Source organism: Anomaloglossus baeobatrachus, chromosome 5 (genome assembly GCF_048569485.1).
Source record: "Anomaloglossus baeobatrachus isolate aAnoBae1 chromosome 5, aAnoBae1.hap1, whole genome shotgun sequence".
NCBI classification, from domain to species: Eukaryota; Metazoa; Chordata; class Amphibia; order Anura; family Aromobatidae; genus Anomaloglossus; species Anomaloglossus baeobatrachus.
Window position 1 is genome coordinate 324,656,182 of NC_134357.1, and position 19,918 is coordinate 324,676,099.

Consider the following 19,918-nt stretch of genomic DNA (forward strand, 5'->3'; position numbering starts at 1 on the left):
GAATAAAATTTAAGTGTTTTTGCAATTGAGTCGTTGTACAGTACATGTCACAGTGCAGAGAGCAGGGAGCCGCGCACACTGCTTAGCGCTGGCTCCTTGCTCTCCTAGCTATAGTACACATAGGGTTAATTACCCGATGTGTACTCCAGCTACATGTGCACAGAGCAGGAGCCGGCACTAGCAGCAAGAGCGGCGGAGGCTGGTAACGAAGGTAAATATCGGGTAACCAGGGAAAGGTCTTCCCTTGGTTACCCGATGTTTACCCTGGTTACAGCTTTCCGCAGCTGCCAGACGCCGGCTCCTGCTCCCTGCTCGCTTCATTTCGTCGCTCTCTCGCTGTCACACACAGCGATGTGTGCTTCACAGCGGGAGAGCGACGACGAAAAAATGAAGCAGGACATTCAGCAACGAGCAACGACTTCACAGCAGGGGCCAGCTCGTTGCTGGATGCCACACACAGCGACAGCGACGGGACGTCGCTGCAACGTCACAGAAAATGGTGACGTACCAGCGACGTCGTTGTCGTCGTCGCTGTGTGTGACACCACCTTTAGTTGCACATCTCCCATTTAAACCATGCAATATGCTGCCGAGAACAATTACTTTTATTCTGGCATGAACAATCTTATCACCCAACAAATGAGCATCATTTTAGTAGTTAATTAAATGATTGTTAACATGTTTTCACCTCGAAACTCTTGTCTGCACTGGCAGTTTTTATAAATGTGGCTACTACACAATAAAACCACACTATGTGACACAAACGTATGTTACACACACTATATGTTGCACATGACGCACCCCAGGGCCTTGGGGTACTCTGTCCCGGGCCTTGAATCATGGGGACATGTCACAGAAATGGCCGGTGCCCGGTTCCATGACCCTGGGAATCGCTTAAAAAGGGGAAAAATTAGAAAAGGAAATGTTTATCGTGATGCCACTTGCAGTATGTAGCTATGTGGGGAAAGCCGTTGCTGCAAAGCCTCTCACTGCTGGGACTGGTGGTATTAAGCAACTTGGATGTTATGGCCCTCTGCAAGAAGAGCTAAGCCACAGGGGAGAATGATGGTGGTTGTAGTATGGTGGAAGTTGGTGATACAGAGGTGTAAGAAGAATTCAGATAACACAGGGGCTGCGGTTTAACTTGTCCTTTACTCATGGGTTCTGATTAGCTGCAACCCGGCTGGTGCTGGTCTCTACCAATCTGGGCCTCGGGTAATCCGGTATTCCCTTGATCCCAGTGCCGGTGTAGTGACCAGGTGAGCTTTACTTCCATGCACTCGTCTGTAGTTGGTGGGTCACCGTGGCCTAAAGCGTTCTGTGGTCCCCTCCTGTTGTCCCAGTCCTGTCCCATATAGCAGACATCTTGAACCTCTCTTGGGTTGGATCTCTGTCCCAGTTCCCAGGTTCCCTCTTTGCTGCTGTGCCCCGGACACTAACATTGGTGAGGAACCTTGATGATTCCCTCACCGGGCAGATTTATGAGGTGAGCTTGAAGCTTCTTCCTGAACTAGGGCTATGCACCCCGCCGGTGCTCGGTCCCGTGAGTACTCACACTGTACTCTCCCTGGCTACCATATGCCTTGAGCCCAACAAGCCACTTTACACATTCTGTCTGAACATCGACTTCTCACCGACTTAGGACTGACCATTCGACTGACTGTCCATCTCCCGTCAACTGCACTGACTAGCCCCTCCTCCCAGGTGTCTGACTAGCGGATTGGATAAGTCCCGAACCAATAGGTGGCCATCCATCAGGTCCATCTCTAGCCTGTTACCCAGTCTGGGAAAAGGTCATGAACATGTGTCTTTGAATGTTATTTACAGGCACTGGTCTTCCAGGAACCCGGGTTAGCACTGCACCTGTTACTGGATACAATACCCTGTGGCACCTGATGCCTCAGGGCATCACACACACACACACACACACACACACACACTTATACACAAAGCACACTCATGTATATACAAACAGAACATACACATGCTTATACAATCATGTATACACAGAACACACTCATATTTACACACAGTACATACATAAACACATGTATACCGAACATACATATATACAGAAAGCACATATGTGGTGCCCCTGCAGCTTCAGGCGCCACAGGGTACTACACCTCAGCCGAGGTGCGGTATTCATCTTGGGTAACGAGGAGGTCATTTACCGGTGTACATCACAATTCATTCAACACACAGCTTAGTTGCCATCACCACTGGGACTGGACTAGGACAGGTACTGGGGTGGCCATCACGAGGTATGGAACTTCCTGCCCACTAGCTTAGCAACCTGGAAGGTGGGGAAACTTTAGGGGAAGTGAGGAGCAAGTTCACACTTAGTCAATCGGTCTGCACCCAGCAGACAGGGAAGTCAAATCGGGACCATAGTCCAAGCAACAGCAGACAACAGGAGAGGAAGTGCAGAAAGGGACCCACAGTCTGGAGCTAGAGGGTCGACCCAGATTCTTAGGAAGAAGGGGGATCCTAGGGTTCACAGAGCATGTGGCAAGCACTCGCGACCCGTTCCACGGCCCAGGAGGGGTGGAGGGAACACCAACAGAAAGGACACACAGAAGGAACACCCGCTGTGGCCTTCGAACTACCTGGGAGCGTCTGGAGCCCATAACAGCGGAGCCCGGCACTCCAAAGGTGGTGACAGCTCAGTGAGTAAAGACCTTTGACTGCAGCCTCTGTGTTATCCCATCCCTACTGGCACTGTCGCCCCCCCGCGCTCCGGCACCATCGGCTACTACTTCACCCAACATCCTCCCTGGGGCCTAGCTCTACTTGTGGAGAGCTTCAACATACCAGCTGCGTCACCATCTGCCCCAGAAGAGAGACTTCCCGCAGCGTCAGCTAATAACTGACAGGTGGGGTCACGAATAATTACTGCCATCCTCCCCATCACCAACTTTTATTGACACCGCTGGGGTCACGAAATCGGGCCAGGCCGCTGTGACGTCCCAAGCTCTGCACCAGCCCCGTGACGAGTAACCCCCGAGATCTCGTGGGCGTGTCACATACATACACACATAGCACATACACAAATGTTTGCAGAGAGTACATACAAATATATACTGTATACACCCAAGTATACACAGAGAATATACACATATCTATATACAGAATATATACACAAAGTACATACACACATGTATACACAGCACACACAAATGTATATACAAAGCACAAATACACATGTAGTTACATATCACATATTGGCAATAGCACTGTAAAGTGTTACGGAGTACGTATTCCAACTTTCACACTAATGATATAGGGGATACAGAAAACTACAAATGACTGCCATCCCTCCCCAATGTATGTTAGAGGGCCCACCTGAGAGCCCTAAGAAGTCTGAGATTTAAGGACAGCCAGTGGCCCTTTCTACATTTGAATAGAGGGCCACTGGAGCCGGTGGTGTTGGTGGAGGAGGAGATGAATGAGGGCAAGGCCAACACCCAAATGGCCACATTGGCAATAGCACTGTAAAGTGTTACGGAGTACGTATTCCAACTTTCACACTAATGATATAGGGACGCAGAAAACTACAAATGACTGCCATCCCTCCCCAATATATGTTACAGGGCCCACCTGAGAGCCCTAAGAAGTCTGAGATTTGAGGACAGCCAGTGGCCCTTCCTACATTTGAGTAGAGGGCCACTGGAGCCGGTGGTCTTGGTGGAAGAGGAGGAGGGCATGGACAACATACCAACAGGCACATTGTAGCTGACCTTTTAAAGTGCTGTCAAATATGTCCCAAAAAAGGAGGTGTGAGACAGACACCAATATAATGTATAAGTTACAACCCTTTCCAATCGAAAAAGAAAAACGTGTGAACATATGCTAAAGTGTTTTTTTTTGGGAGGTCGGGGCTTGATTTGACGTTTATTACTGTGATTAGGCACTAGAAACTGTTTCTTAGCAATTTCCCCTCTTTTACTTTGGTTTGAGAGCTGTTCTGGCGACTACGTAAACGCCGCGTGCTGCTCTAACCACGTTATTCAAAGACACCAGAAATGCAGTGAGGCACCTTCTACAGGCAGTGCCCATGCTGTTTCAGCCTTTTCCCATCGATTTCAGCCTTTTTCTCAGTCACCACAGGTAACCGTTGGTTTCCCATAGACATACATTGGGGTCGAATATTCGCGAATAGTCGAATATCGGCAAGGTATTTGCTGGATATTCAGCGAAGCGAATATTAGGGTATTCAATCATTGCTATTTACAACCCATACTGCCATACTACCGGCTTGATTAGTAAAATTGACCTGACAAGTTTTTTTCAATAAGAATGCTATCACAAACTATGTATAAGGAGAAAAAAATGTGACCAGGACAGACTATTCCACGCACTTTATTTACATATTAACACATATAAGACAGAAATATTTATCATATATTTCTTCATCCCCTCTTAAAGAAACTTGTCTTTTTTAACATTGCGCCACAATAACTGACAGAAATGCCTTAACGTTGGGAAATTTTTTAGAGGAATAATCGGCCATGAGGCTCTTTTCTCCGACTCTGTATGGGTCGATTTCAAATTCAATGGTGACTCTTTGGTTTTGCTTGAGAGGCGGCACTCTGTAAAAGTAAAGGTACATCTTTTATTAATAGTTACTGTGCAACAGGTTGATTCATTTACATTTTACAGAATCCGTTGAAAGGATCATTCCCATTTGATAGATTTGGGTCCTATCTCTGGTGCACACATCTATCTCCATAATAGGTGTCCTGTCTCACAGCCGCAGAAAACAGAGAGGTGGTTGCACATGGGTATTTCTAACTGATCACTTCTATAGGGATTTCAAAAGTAGACATGTATGTGATTTTAGGAATTCCCGAAATGAATGGCGAGAGTCATGCATGCAAGTCACTTCACTGGAGACTAGAGTAAGGAACACCTATTCTGGAGACAAATGAGGGTCTTAGTGGCCAAACTTTAGGGCTCATGTCCTGTCTACTGGTGTGCGGGACCCGAGCACACCCCTCTGGAGTCTACCGGTATCCAGCACTTGGATTACTATCTGGACTCTGTGTGACTTTATTAAAAATAGTGAGTACACCGGTATCATCCGGTCCAGCCCTGCAGACTGCGTTCCAGCACACTCCACCTACACCTGGGCCCCGGGACTACACCTCCCCTACCTGTGGAGGGAATACCATCCTGCTGCCCCGCTCCATCAGCCCCGGGCGCCCCATACCAAGGCAGCGGCGGTGCCACCAACAATCACCGCAACCCATAGGTGGTGTCACTGACAAACTGTCCCCCTGTAAATACTCCCCTTTTTCTCAGTTGTGGGCGACGGACTGCTGCGCGAGCCCAGGTACGGATGCCACTCAAGCCACAGCAACCGCCCGGATCCGAGCGTCCCGAGCAGCCCCCCTGCCGTGGTCTGTCCCCCGCCCGCAACACTAGTACACCTTGTATTTTATAACTTCTTTAAACATTACAATATATGTAAATACTAGTACACTGTTTAGCTACAACATATTACATTTGCACATTGTGCATTAATTAATTTTTTAAAATGTATACAACACACTTACTTAACAACGAGGGACTCCTTCATGAGGCCACTTCCCTCAACAGTGAGAACGCTGTCATCGACATTATCTTGAATAGGGTTGGCAAATATTACGTCCACAGCGGATTTCTTATTTAACTTAGCTTGCTGCTTAATCTAGAAATATAAAATAAATACATGTAGGATTAGACAATTAGGTAGAAAAATTACTCTTCAGGCTGTGTACACTTTCAATGAATGTCTGTAGGATAAAACTCACTGATTTCATCATGACCATTGAGGAAGGATTCTCCAGTCGTGCTGTGTGTATGTGTTACCCACCAATGCCATCTGTAAATAATACACGGACTGCATGTGACTTGGTTCAAATTGGCCACAGCAGCCTTTATTACCTATTATTTACATTCTAAACACAAGGGGGCGCCGTCCAATGGGCGACCCCAACAAAAAATAGGTAACACAGTAATCAATACATTAAATATATAACCCTGAGTAGGCCCAGTCCAGGAACAACTTCTCACACCAATATCCCTGGCCACAACACACCGACCCAGAGATGATGTATTAATCACCAACGGATTAATATCCCCAACTTTGCAGAACCCCGTGTCTGCAACATCCCGGAACCCGGAGCCACCATACCAAGATGGTGTCCCTCAGTGCAGTTACCATTGCCTTCAACCGCCTCTGGACCAGACCTACCCCCTGCCACAGGACAGGGCACGTGACTCCTTACGTGGCCTGGACCCGCCACACACCAAAAGCTTGTGCTACACCTCCACGCAATCCCAGCGCCACAAACAGCACCAATATCAATAAAACGCACCCCCATTGCATCTCCGAAACTACCAGATTAGTGACACCAACTCTCAGTGCCGCAACCCAATAGGCTCGAGTGATACTAGCTACTGAACGAGCCCCCCTCTACTCCACCTGGCCACGCTATCAAACCACCCACAGTGAAGCCGGGGTATATCTTCCACAGATGCAACAAACCAATATAAGTATAATTTTTTTTACCTTCTTAATTAACTCCCGAGATGCCCGGGCCACCAAATCGCTGCCTCCCACGTATAGGACAAGCACCATCAGCCCCGTCCAGACCCAGCTGGCGAAAATTTGGGCGAGCCTCAGCCCGCCGAACCCCCCGACAAACTAGTGCCCGAATAACCAAATGAGGCACACACGCACCACAAACCCACAGGTTATAAACCCCACAGATAATACACCAACCGGTTATGCTAACCAAACATGTTCCACTTCCAAAAAGACCTAAAACCCCCCCGTTGGCCTTAACACGATAACAACTGAGGCCGAACGTAACGACGAAAACAAGAGGGCTCCTCCCTCCCAATACAGCTCACAAACACTTCCCGAGACCACACCGAGGGGCCTCCGTGGCAGCCCCAATCCAGAAGGAATGCGACCCGTAGTACTCCGGGCGCCCAGCCCCGCCCCTTGCAAGCAAGTCTCCAGCACTGCCAAAAACTGGTACCTTAACAAAACAGGGGGGGGAACAATCCACATGACACAACAACAGACCTGGGTGTCTTCCCGACATGATTCCGCACCCAGGACCGCGTATAACATCACCAACCTTCACAACCTGCCTGATCCGTTGTTTGTGCGTGACGAAGTCAGCGCTCAACCCCCTGCCCCACCGCAGGCCCAACTTCCAACATCAAACCACTGCCCCTAACCGTAGATGGGCCGACCAACCCCCGATTTGCAACGCCCCATACAAGGCTAACACCAACTGTTTGGGGCAAAAGGAAACACAGACCCGCTCACAATCAGATGAACATATCAACCACAAATCACTCCCAAAACGCTTTAACACCACAAAGGAGATTGGACCCTTGCATCCGGCTCCTTCACACCCTTGCGAAAACCCTTCAAGGCCTTGCCGCACCCGAAAACATCCCTCTCACCCCTAAACTTCAACTAAAAACCACAGCCGCCATCCCATGGACCACTGCCGATGCCGACCTACCAACCCGAAAAATTTGTTACTCACCACTGTCAACAAGACCACCAAATACACCACCGGGCCCCCCTAAACCTGGCCCAAACAACGTTATCCATGCCGCCCACAGTTCTATATATCAGCACCAAGTAACCTCAGTCACCGAGTTCCTGACCAGCTCCCAAAACACAGCCTCACCAGATTCCACAAGCCCCCCGGAAACACCATTCCAACCTCGTCCGCCCCCGGCTTCAACTCCCGAAACCTGCGGAACTGAAACGAAACAAAGCAGCAGCTACCCCTTTGTTGACCCCCGGCACGGGTTGTGCCACATTTAAATTTTTTTTTTAATTATTATACCACATACATTTGAGAACCAAATGCCGCAAGTACACCACCCTTGGCTCAGAATTAGCCAACAAACCAATAATCAAATCCACCAGCGACTAATAAACACCCTGATAGCACACCTTCCTCTCGCAAAAACTGCTAACCCCCACGACTCGACCACCACCACAAATTGGAAGCAATACCCACCATGCTAAACCAAAACAACCGGTCCTGCCACATCCGAGGACCGCTGCAACATCAGGTACCACCTTACCCAGCCACCACACGCAGCTATTGAATCGCCGCAAGAAAACATCCTACACCATTAGATCGTCCATGATTTCCCTCGTGACCCCCCACAAAATGAGCCGATGGCTGCACCCTTGGCGTAGCCGATGACAGCCGTCCAGCAAATGCACTCCCCAATGCCGTAACTCTGCACCCGCGGTTCCACTGCCCCAGCGAAGACCGCACCACCTTAGACCGCACTGCCTTAGCTGATCTACTGCCTCTAGCGCAGCCCGTAGGACCACACTATTACCCACGGAGCCTACGCTCCATAGTCAGAACATCATTCTTTATCCCTCATAAACCACCACATCACTGACCTTCAGTGTTCTCCTGCGCCCACGGGACGCCAAAAGAGTAACCGCCACCTTCGGCAATGAGACAACAAACCCACACGAAACATCGGACCCGCCGACCCGATGCAAAAGCAAATCATCCAATAATGAATGAGCGATGTAATCCTGAACACACCACGCACAACCCACTCAACAAAGAAATAACCACCTCAAATAGGAACATGAAATGGAACCGCCCAAAAGCAAACAACGTAATAATTCCCATCCCCACAGCAACACCAGAAATGTTGGCTAGCAGGGGTGGACCAATGACAACCTAAATGCCGTGTCCACAGCCGCCTTTGTCATCAATGCTCCACGGCTCACCGCCTTTACCAAATCCCACACTCCGTTCCACGACACAATAATAAACCGTCGACAAATCTGGAGCAATGCAGGCATACACTGATGACTCCTCCGTATAAGATAAAATTGAAGAAACCGAAATAAGTTCGGCACCTTTTGGCACCACCCCCAACGGAGAAACCCAATCATGACTAGGAGGGCCTCGAATGGCCCACCCAACCTGCCCAAAGCCACTTCCTTACCCAACTGTCCACTGACCACATCCGGGCCTCCCCTAGCAAAGCGCCAATTCCAATAAGGAGCAAAGATCCACCAACACCGACAGATTGCAAAAACGCGGGAAGTACTATGTCCCCTTCCACAGCCCGAACAATTGTGCATAAGATGACAGGCGGTGCCAAATTTGCACTGCCCATCCTTATACTGCCCACAACCCCCCCCCGCCCCGTCACCCGGTTTGCCGGGGTTCCAAGTCTCAAGCACCCGGCTGCCCCCCGGATAGGGGTGGGTTGACCAGGAGCCGCCATCACCGCATCCATAAGGATATGCCCTTATGATCTTACCGCATACTTGTACCCAACACCTTCTCCTGTCAAAATTGCTTGGCGTACAGAAGCCAGGCTACACCGCCAACTGATCTACAAGCACCCCCAAATGCGACCATATAACCAAACAATGCTGAACAATTTCCCAATTCCTTCTCCCCAATACACTCACCAAAAGAACGCAAAATACCCGCTGACAAATATACGAGAGATGACCTACAACGGCGCATCCCCTCCCCCTCCTTCCTGGAGTCACCTAGCTTGACCTTATCCAAGTGAAACTGTTTCAGGGGCAGCAGGGAGAATATTTCAACATTCTCCCCTTGCAAATGTTATCCCTCACATCAAACAACAGGTAAGCCCCCAGCGGTCTTTCGATGCACACATACGTCTCACAATTGCCTCTGTCATCCAGACGCACCAACTCATCCCCCTCTTCTTTCCACATCTATTTCTGTCACAGCCCTCCGTCGACTCTGCCAGAACAATCTCCCCCGCCGCCACATGCGCCCTCACTCTGCCTGCCATACCTGCGTCTACCACCGCCTCTCCCGTCCATGCCGCAGGCGGCGCACGTGCACTCCCCGCAACCGTGTTATACAACAGACCCTTGCAGGAAGACCCCCTACCTGGTGCAATATCACAGACCCCCTTGGCACTGCCGTTTCCGCAGCCGCCCCCCCACACTACCCTTTTTGCACCGCCAGGTGCGCCCCAAACCCCGTCGAATCCACGGCTGTCTCACCCGACCGTGACCCGGTGGATACTGGAGTAGAAGTCAAGCCATCCGGACATCTGATTCTTCCAACGACGCTACTCAATCCTCCTCCTCGCTGGAGCCGACCGCCTCTGGCTCAGGTAATGCAGATGCCGCCAAAGCGCCGCTACCACCATGGCCGTCCTCCTGGTACACCGCATGGGCACTGTCCTCCAGGCTCCGTCTTCTGCCCTGCGGCAACAACCCTGGACACCATACCGTCCCATGGGCTGCCACCGCGGGCCTCATCATCTTCTGGCCCGACCCCCCCCCCCGCCTGCAAGGGAAGGGGGGTACCTGTGGCCCGACCCGCTGTCAGCAGACTCCCATCTAGAGCCGCCGCCGCATCCTGCCCTCCTGGGCCCAGAAAGCATCCGACTGCCGGGCCCTCCCCCTCCTGGGGGAGACCGCTGCTGCTGGGAGCTGCACGCCCGATCTGGCTGACCGGGCAGGAACCACAGGGCCCCCGCCATCACCCCCCACTTACTAATGCCTCCCAGGCACCCGTCACACCAGGCTCGCCTGCCCTGGCGCCGGACCCCCCGGTGGCAGCAGCCCTGCGGCCCTCCACCGTCCGTAGGGGGGTAGCGCTGGCCTCCATCCACGGCCACGCGCTCTCCTGTCCAGGAGCCGCCGCATCCAGCAATCCAGGCCGCGGCTCGAAACCGGAAGTAGGCCGCAGACTAGCCACGCCCCCCTCCCGGCTGCCGCGGCCCGGACAGAGATTCCCTGCTGACTGCAGCCCCTCGGCCCCCCCTGCCACCGGGGGGTAATGCTGGCCTCCGTCCTCCGCCAGGCGCTCTCCCAGTCAGGAGCCGCCGCATCCAGCCCTCTTGGGCCCACGCAAGCCTCTGTCCGCTGGGCCCTCCCCCTCCTGGGGGAGACCGCCGCTGCCGGGAGCTGCACGCCTGATCTGGGTGACCGGGCAGGAACCGCAGGGCCCCTGCCATCACCCCCACTTACCGCCGCTTCCTTGGCACCCATCGCACCAGGCTCGCCTGCCCTGATGCCGGACCCCCCGGTGGCAGCAGCCCTGCGGCCCCCCACCGTCCGTGGGGGGGTAGCGCTGGCCTCCATCCACCGCCGGGAGCTCTCTTGTCCAGGAGCCGCCGCATCCAGCAATCCAGGCCGCGGATCGAAACCGGAAGTAGGCCGCAGACTAGCCACGCCCCCCTCCCGGCTGCCGCGGCCCAGACAGAGATTACTCCCACAGCCGGTCAGCTGCTGGGTACTGCCGCTGCCCACGTCGCTGCCGTGGAGGGTCTCCGAAGGGGCTCTCACATCTCCTCCTCGCTCCCCCCGCATACTTCAAGTACCTGAAGGAGAAGGGAGGGGTGGGATACCGCCACCCGCTGCAGACCGGGGAGCGAGCGGAAAGTGCCGACGGGTTAACCCCCGGCAGCCCTGACGTGGGACCGCGCTGCCAAGGGCCCGTGCACTGCCATGTGATATTCACCGCTGGTCCTGCATCGCAGCCATCCCGTCGGACGTCCGTATCGCTCCATATCCAGAAATCAAGAGAGGGGGTAAGACAAATTTCCTATACTTACACCCCTCATCTGTCCCACCTCTTCCTCTAGTGAAACTCCTCCTACCCACCAATCCCTTTCTCTGCCCTATACACAAACATTCCTTTTCCTATTAACCCCATCACTCCTTCTCTTCCCTCTAGTCATGTCGCCCCTCCACCCTATGGGTTCCATGGCTTTCTGGATTGTCCAACTATCATATGTATATGAAGGTTTACTGGTGTTGGTCAGGCCAATCCTTGCTTCTCTCAGTAGATTAGAAATAGTAATGGAAGAAGTAATGGGAGGACCATTAAAGGGAACATATCACTTGATTTATGCTACCCAAATTCTGGGCAGAATAAATCAAAGCCTGGGTTCATGATTGTAGTCATGTATGTATGAAAGTTGCCTGAGACCAAAGGAGGATATAATGTCACTAATCCAGCACCACCCACATTGGAATATAAATGATGACAACTGTCAATAAACTGGTGTGGGCTGGGGAGGAGCCACCCAGAGCGCTGCCCCAGACTATTCACGTCTCTCTCTATAGTCCATTTTACATGCTGCGATCTCGCTAGCGGGATCACTAGCGAGCGTACCCGCCCCCGTCGTTTGTGCGTCACGGGCAAATTGCTGTTCGTCCCGCTAATCTCCACCCCTCTGCTTCTATTGGGCGTCCCGCCCACCTCCTTCCTTACTCATTGCGGGCGGCCGCAGGTACGGTGATGTTCCTCGTTCCTGCGATGTCATACATAGCGATGTGTGCTGCCGCAGGAAAGACGAACAACCTGTGTCCTGCAACAGCAACGATATTTGGGAAATGGACGGCGTGTCAATGATCAACGATAAGGTAAGTAATTTTGATCGTTAACGGTCGTTCCTGCGTTTCACACACAACGACGTTGCTAACGAGGCCGGATGTGCGTCATGAATTCCGTGACCCCAACGACATCTCGTTAGCGATGTCGTTGCGTGTAAAGCGGCCTTATGTCCATGGCCATGGCTGGCTCTTCAAACTATGTTTTCTTTGAAATCCTGGAATGTTTCAGACAAAAACATTCCTGGCTAAAATCATGTAGCCACGTTATGCTTAAATACTAACAACAGCTAGATTCCTTAGGTGGCATGAGATCAGTATGGCCGCAGATTCCTTAGGTGGTATGAGTTGTAAGCCCATTACATCTAAGGTAGCCCTGATGTTACATTAGGACTAGATAGTTATATACAGGTACAACAGACCCTTCCATACTGTACATAGAGTATAACAGATGTCTTATCGTACCCTGAAGAGCAGTGGTGGGTTCTTCAGTGTAACCACTTTTTCGACCAGCAGCTTTCCTCCCATTTCATCTTCACAGATGGCCACAATTTGGATCATGCTGTCTGGAGTTATTTTTTTTTCATACTTTGGATATGTTATTGTAAATGTGATAGTTTTCTCTGAAAAAAAGAAAAACATGAACTTAATATAATAATCTAATGTCTTTGTCTTCGACAGCTCTATTACAAAAATGTAGAGGTATGATATAACAATCAAAAATTTCAAGGTGACAGATGGGGTATATAATAGAAGTAAAGTACGGCCACTCCATAAGGGCATCAATAGAAAACAAAAGAAAAGGAGTATTAAATGGCCAACCATATAGTCAGAAAAAATCATCAAGACCATTGTCATTATAATATGAAAACTAAGAAAGTTTATTGAATACAATTTCAGACAATGGTAAAATCACATAGATAGAAAAAAGCATAATAGGTAGGAGATCAGTCCCAGATAAATAATCCCAAAACACAAGGACATCAGCCCAATAAAGTAAGGGCAAATACACAGAGTGGGCAAGCAGCACCCAAAAGATGGTCTTGATGATTTTTTCTGACTATATGGTTGGCCGTATGATATAACAATACCAAGTTCTTGGGAAGGAACATGGTGTACTGTCATTGCAGCAGAAAGTATCTGGCTATTTTGGTTATGTGATTTCACTGTATTATGGAATTTATATCTTCATATTTAGGGATGCAATCATATTTTCGGGGTAAGTCTTATTTTTGGGGAAACACGGCTAAATTTACCCTCAAAAGAAAGCAGACACTATGGAGGATAATCCCGCTTACCAAACCCAGGATATCAGCATTGCTGTCAGATCCCCCTGCCTTCCACAGTGGTCACTCCATTGCTGTCTGAAAGCCGTATCCCTCATGTAGAGTTAAGGGTACTTTACACGCTGCGATATCGGTACCCATATCGCTAGCGAGCTTACCTTACCGAGCTTAGCAGAAGCAACGATATTAAGGAAATGAACGACGTGTCAACGAGTAACGATTTTTCACGTTTTTGCGCTCGTTGATCATTGCTCATTGGTATCACACGCTGCGATGTCGCTAACGGCGCTGGATGTACGTCACTAACGACGTGACCCCGACGATATATCGTTAGCTATGACACAGCGTGTAATGCTCCCTTTAGTGACAGCGGAGTGATACTGTGAACTGATGTGTGTGTGTGTGTGTGTGTGCGTCTGTGAGAGCCAAGTGATACTGTGATCAAATGTGTGTGTGAGCAGACTGTTGCTGCGATTGAAGGTGTGTGTGTGTGTGTGTGTGTGTATGAGAGTAGAGTGATACTGGGACCCAATGTGTGTGTGTGAGTGTGTGTGAGTGTGTGTGTGTCTGTGTGTGTCTGCATGTGTATGTGTGAGAGCGAGGGGATACTCGGACCCGATGTGCGGGTGTGTGTGAGAGCGGAGAGATATTGGGACCTGATGTGTGTGTGAGAGAAGTGGGATACTGGACCCAATTTGTGTGTATGTGAGAGCGGACGGATACTGGGACTCGATGTGTGTGTGTGTGTGTGTGTGAACAGAATGCTAGTGCGGGTGTGTGTGAGAGCGAACAGTTATACTGCGACCAGATGTGTATGTCAGAGCGGAGTGATACTGGGACCCAATGTATGTGTGACAGCGTATGGATACTGGACCCCATATGTGTGAGTGATAGTGGAGGGATAATGGAACCAGTGTGTTTGTGTGTGTGTTTGAGTGGAGGGATGCTGGACATGATGTGTGTGTTTGTGTGAGTGAAACGGCGAGGGACCTGACAGTGACGCACATCAGTGTGGGAGAGCCCATTCAATGTTGGCACAAGCCAGCTGTAGCTGTTCAGGGTCTGGTGGGTGTGATTTCTTTTTTAGGGCAAGCGGTCTGCTGTCTGTTTTCTTTTGGCGCTGTCTTCTCTCTTGTGGGTATGTCTTCTATCTTTTGGGGGTATCTGTTTTTTTTTAATGAAGTATCCTGCTGTATTCTGTAACTTTTTTACTTGCCCAGACACTTCATTATCGAACAGCCACTAGGGCTTATTTTTGGAGTAGGGCTTATATTTTAGGTATACTCCAAAAAGGCCGATATTTCCTGCTACGGTTTATTTTAGGGGTAGGTTTTATTTTCAAGTAAACATGATAGTACAAATAATCAAATGACCATACGTTTAAGTCCTCTAGCGAGACTTTAAAAATCTAAAGAATATTGTTAAAAATCTTTAGAAAAAATGTTATATAAATAAGCATATTCATTATTGTCACAAAATATGAAATGCTGTAAAAATTGGAAACACGAGAACTGAATTTTTTTTGCGCACCCCACCCCCTCCAAAAAATGAAAATGCAATAAAAAGATACCATTAAAAAAATACAGTTTGGCTCACAAATAAAAAGTTAGCATACAGATCTATGGATGTTTTTTGTTTTTTTATAAAAATGTAAAATATATAAAAACTAAGTGTATTATTGTAATCATACTGACCTGATAATATGATTCTACATGTCAGTATTATTGCAATAATACTAACTGTAGAGGAAAAAAAACAAAACACTGGTGGATTGCATTTTTTACCCCATTTTATATTTTTCCATATTTCACTTCATCACATGGTAAAGTGAATGGTGTTAGTCAAAACTCCAATTCAAAATATGTCCTCATATGGCTATGTTGATGGAAAAAAAAAAAAAAAGGGTGACGCTTGGAAAAAAAGGTAAAATTAAAAACAAAAGCCTAAAACTGAAAAATGATTTAGATGAGAAGATATTCACTATTATATTTCCCATATCTAATGTACATCCTGTGGTTATATTCAAATGGATCATCCTAAAACTAATTGTCTTCAGTTGCCATGTCTACAAATTCTATATTTTTATTATTTGTAATTAAATTTAATAAATTCTGACAGTCTAGTTTTTCCACACCCAACTTTATTATTAGGATGAGTCACCATGGACAAGTGACCATTTATCTTTGCAAAATGTAGTGGAAATTGTACTTGTCGTTGCGAATAATGTGCCTTCAGGCCCTCTGTTTGGAGCAATGACTGGTAGAAAGGTGTCCTAACTTTATCCAGTGTTGAATTTTTTTGACCTATAAATATTTGTTTTTTCAAATTTCACCAAAAATCACAGTGAAATCAAACAGATAAGTGACATAGAAAATACACACCTCCATTTGCTTCAAGTGTAACCGACTGCGATTCAATAAGGATCTCTTTCACTGGCGATCTGTTATATATTATGGCGGTAGCAGTCATGTTGACCTTCACCGTCCTGGTGTTATCAGCTGTGCTTTTAAAAGTCAGATGCATTATCAGATCCTCACCAACTTGTGTCTCATCATTCTTAAAAGTGCCAGAAAATTCAGGTTTAACTGCTGTCTCTTCTGGTATTGCATCACGTACTGATATTGCTGGTGCCATCGCCATCATACGCATGGCGCCCATTGGTTTAGGTCGCAATTTCTCTTTAGCCTTCTTAACTACCTCTCTTTCCTTAGTAGAGCCTGAACAAAAATAGAACAAACATAAAGTCAGTTGAGTGTTGACTATTACATTTCTTATGTATTTTAGCATCTGATTTATTTTGATTTTATTAATTTATTTTTTCAATTAATCACTTTAAGGGTTATCCAGCTCTGGCTAAACTTTCCCCCAAAGGAGATGACCAGTTCATGGTTCACATGAGTTAGAAATCCTCCAAATAGCACAAGGCTTTTTAATCTGTACAGCCTTAATTTAAAATTCTATGGACTAAGCAAAGTTAAAGTTCTGAACAATCGTCTAAAGGCCGCTTTATACGCTGCGGTCTCGCTAGCGAGATCGCTAGCGTGCGTACCCGCCGCCATCATTTGTGCGTCATGGGCAAATCGTTGCCCGTGGCGCACAAAATCGCGCGGACCCGTCACACTACTTACCTGCCTAGCAACGTCGCTGTGACCGGCAAACTGCCTCCTTTCTAAGGGGGCGGTTCGTTCGGCGTCATAGCGACGTCACTAAGCGGCCGCCCAATAGAAGCGGAGGGGCGGAGATGAGCGGGACGAACATCCCGCCCACCTCCTTCCTTCCTCATAGCCGGCGGCCGCAGGTAAGGTGAGGTTCCTCGTTCCTGCGGTGTCACACATAGCGATGTGTGCTGCCGCAGGAACGACGAACAACATCGTACCTGCAGCAGCAACGATAATTGGGAATAGGGGAGTATGTCAACGATTAGCGATTTTGCACGTGTTTGCGACGATTTTCGATCGCATGTAGGTGTCAGATGCAACAACGTTGCTAACGCGGCCGGATGTGTGTCACGAATTCTGTGACCCTAACGACATCGCTTTTGCAATGTCGCAGCGTGTAAAGCGGCCTTTAGTCTCAATGGACTCTAGCCCATCCCATAGTGACAAGATGGAAGGTTTGAAATTTAACATTCCAACAACCAAGTTGGATTGGGGGAACGTCTTAACCTTTCTTCCTATAAATTTATCAACCAGACATGCAATTAATTAGGTTTTATAGGGGTTTTTTTGCCAAACAGATCATAAAAATACTCTAGAGGCCACTAATTGTCTCACAGTGGACTTCTAATCTGCTTGATCTTTTGGATCCTGTTGTAATAAGGAAGCATTATTGCATCAGAGCTTTGACCCACTGCAATATTGTTTATTGTTCAATGGGAAAATTTACCACTGGTTTCCACACATCAATAATGTATATTTTATTGCTAATTTAAAGAGAACCTGTCAGGTTCAATATGAATCCAGAACCACGAGCAGTTCTGGGTGTATATTGCTAATCCCTGCCTAACCGTCCCTAAGGGTACCGTCACACTAAACGACTTACCAGCGATCCCGACAATGATTCGCCTGATAGGGATTGCTGGTAAGTCGCTGGGAGGTCGCTGGTGAGATGTCACACAGTCATACCTTACCAACGACTCAGTAACGATACAGGTCGCAGTAACGACCTGTATAACGATCTCGGCGGTCATTGTCACTGTCACACAGTGTCAAACATAGCGATGCGTCCTGCCCAACAGGACATCACCTTTGAAGAAAATGGTCCAGGACATTCAGCAACGACCGGCGACCTCACAGCAGGGGCCAGGTCATTGCTGGATGTCACACACAGCGACATCTCTAGCAAGATCGCTGTTGCGGCATAAAAAATGTGACTCAGCAGCGATGTCACTAGCGATGTCGCTTAGTGAGACGTGGCCTTTACACTAGCATAGATAAAGGGATCTTTAGAAAATGTATTTCTAAAGATTTTATATTATATGCTAATGAGCGTGGGGACAAGGCCCAAGGGCGTTATAACCCCCGACTAGTCTGCCCACTTAGCATGTTAGAAAAACAATACAGATTTTGTAACTTTAAAAATATAATGAATGTACATTAAAGGGAACCTGTCAGGTGCAATATGCACCCAGAGCCATGATCAGTTCTGGGTGCATATTGCTATTCCCTGCCTAACCGTCCCTGTATATGTGGAACCCCGGAGGCTCTGGTTGCCACAGGGTACTGCACCCCAATTAGGATGCGGTATCTATCTCAGGTAAGGAGGGGGTTAATCATCGGTGTTCCACATTCACTCACACTACACACTGCTCAGGAGCCTTCACACAGAGTGGGTTGGCTAGGGTAGGCAGGGAGGGTTGCCATACAAACATGGACTTCCCATTCACTGAAGCCAGCCACCTGGGGGGCAGGTTCCACTTGGAGTAAAAATAGGCACAACACACGCACATAAAGGTCAGACCCGTCAGGACCATAGTTCTGGCAACACACCTCTGGAAAACTTGGACTTTACTGGGCTCTGGGTCTTGGAGCGGGGGCTCAGTTGGGGTACCTAACTGCTGAGGGGGACACCCTAGAAATAGGACACTCTCTCTCTCCTCCTTTTTCAATGCCTGTGGTGACCCCTGACCGAATCTGGGATTGACCTGAGCTCATCACGGTAGTGACCAGTGTGACCGAGCTGGCAGCTGAAGTTGTGAGTAAACTACTCCCTGAACCCGCAGAGACTGTGTTCGCTCATCTTTATCGCTCCCCAGCACTTATGCGCCAACAGCCATTATAACCCTCATCATCCACCCAGGGCCCGCTCCGCCTGTGGGGAGTGACACCATCCCAGCTGCCATAACACCTGCACTGGAGAGGAATTCTGCAGCGGCGGCTATTCCCTGGCCGCATACCACAGGTGGTGTCACGACAAACTCTCTCCAATACCCTGCTTCCCCACCATTTAACTGTACGCCTCAGGGCAATGGAACCGGGCAAGGTCACCCCGTGACAATGCCTGACCAAACCCGAAACGGCCCGGCGATGAGTAGGCTGACCACCTGCCCTGTGAGGCGCTACATATACACTAGCATAGATAAAGAGATCTTTAGAAAAAGTATTTCTAAAGATCTTATATCATATGCTAATGAGCACGGGAACTAGTCCCAAGGGTGTTATATCCCCGACTAGTCTGCCCTCTTAGCATTTGCCCACAGGGGCGTACTAACATGTTAGTCAATTCAGCATCACCAGCAGTGCCGCACGTACCTGTGTTCACTGTGACTGCACTTCTGAATGCTGGGCACTCCCGGTCATGCACAGTAAGAAGCCGGGTGTACACGTCCCGGATTCAGAGAGGTCTACATCTCTTTATCTATGCTAGTGTATACAGGGACAGTTATGCAGGGATTTGCAGTATGCATCCAGAACTGCTCGTGGTTCTGGGTGCATAATGGAACTGACAGGTTCCCTTTAATGTATATTCATTATATGTTTAAAGTAACAAAATATCTATTGTTTGACCTTAAATATTACTGAGAAAGCTTACATGATTAATTTTAAAATTCTGCCACCAATTAGTAGCACGGAATTGCATAAGGATCATACAGCCATTGTTGAACTAAGGCCTAATGCGGGCGTCACACGGTATGATCTATCGTGCGATCGCACGAGCGATCGTACCCGCCCCCGTCGTTTGTGCACCACGGGCAAATCGCTGCCCGTGTCGCACAAAGTCGTTAAACCACCGTCACACGC

General features: G+C 48.7%; 1 protein-coding gene across 1 annotated transcript in view; it reads right to left on the reverse strand.

Annotated features, from left to right (window-relative positions):
• Window positions 1–4,345: 4,345 nt before the first annotated feature.
• LOC142311400 (protein-glutamine gamma-glutamyltransferase E-like) overlaps window positions 4,346–19,918 on the reverse strand; it is a 42,358-nt gene continuing 26,785 nt past the window's right edge. Inside the window, exons 10-13 of the mRNA XM_075349787.1 lie at window positions 16,061–16,396; window positions 12,859–13,016; window positions 5,558–5,691; window positions 4,346–4,591 (exon numbers count right to left, since the gene is read on the reverse strand). Coding sequence (XP_075205902.1) covers window positions 4,441–4,591; window positions 5,558–5,691; window positions 12,859–13,016; window positions 16,061–16,396 — 779 coding nt within the window. The 3' untranslated portion in view covers window positions 4,346–4,440. The remainder of the gene's footprint in view (window positions 4,592–5,557; window positions 5,692–12,858; window positions 13,017–16,060; window positions 16,397–19,918) is intronic.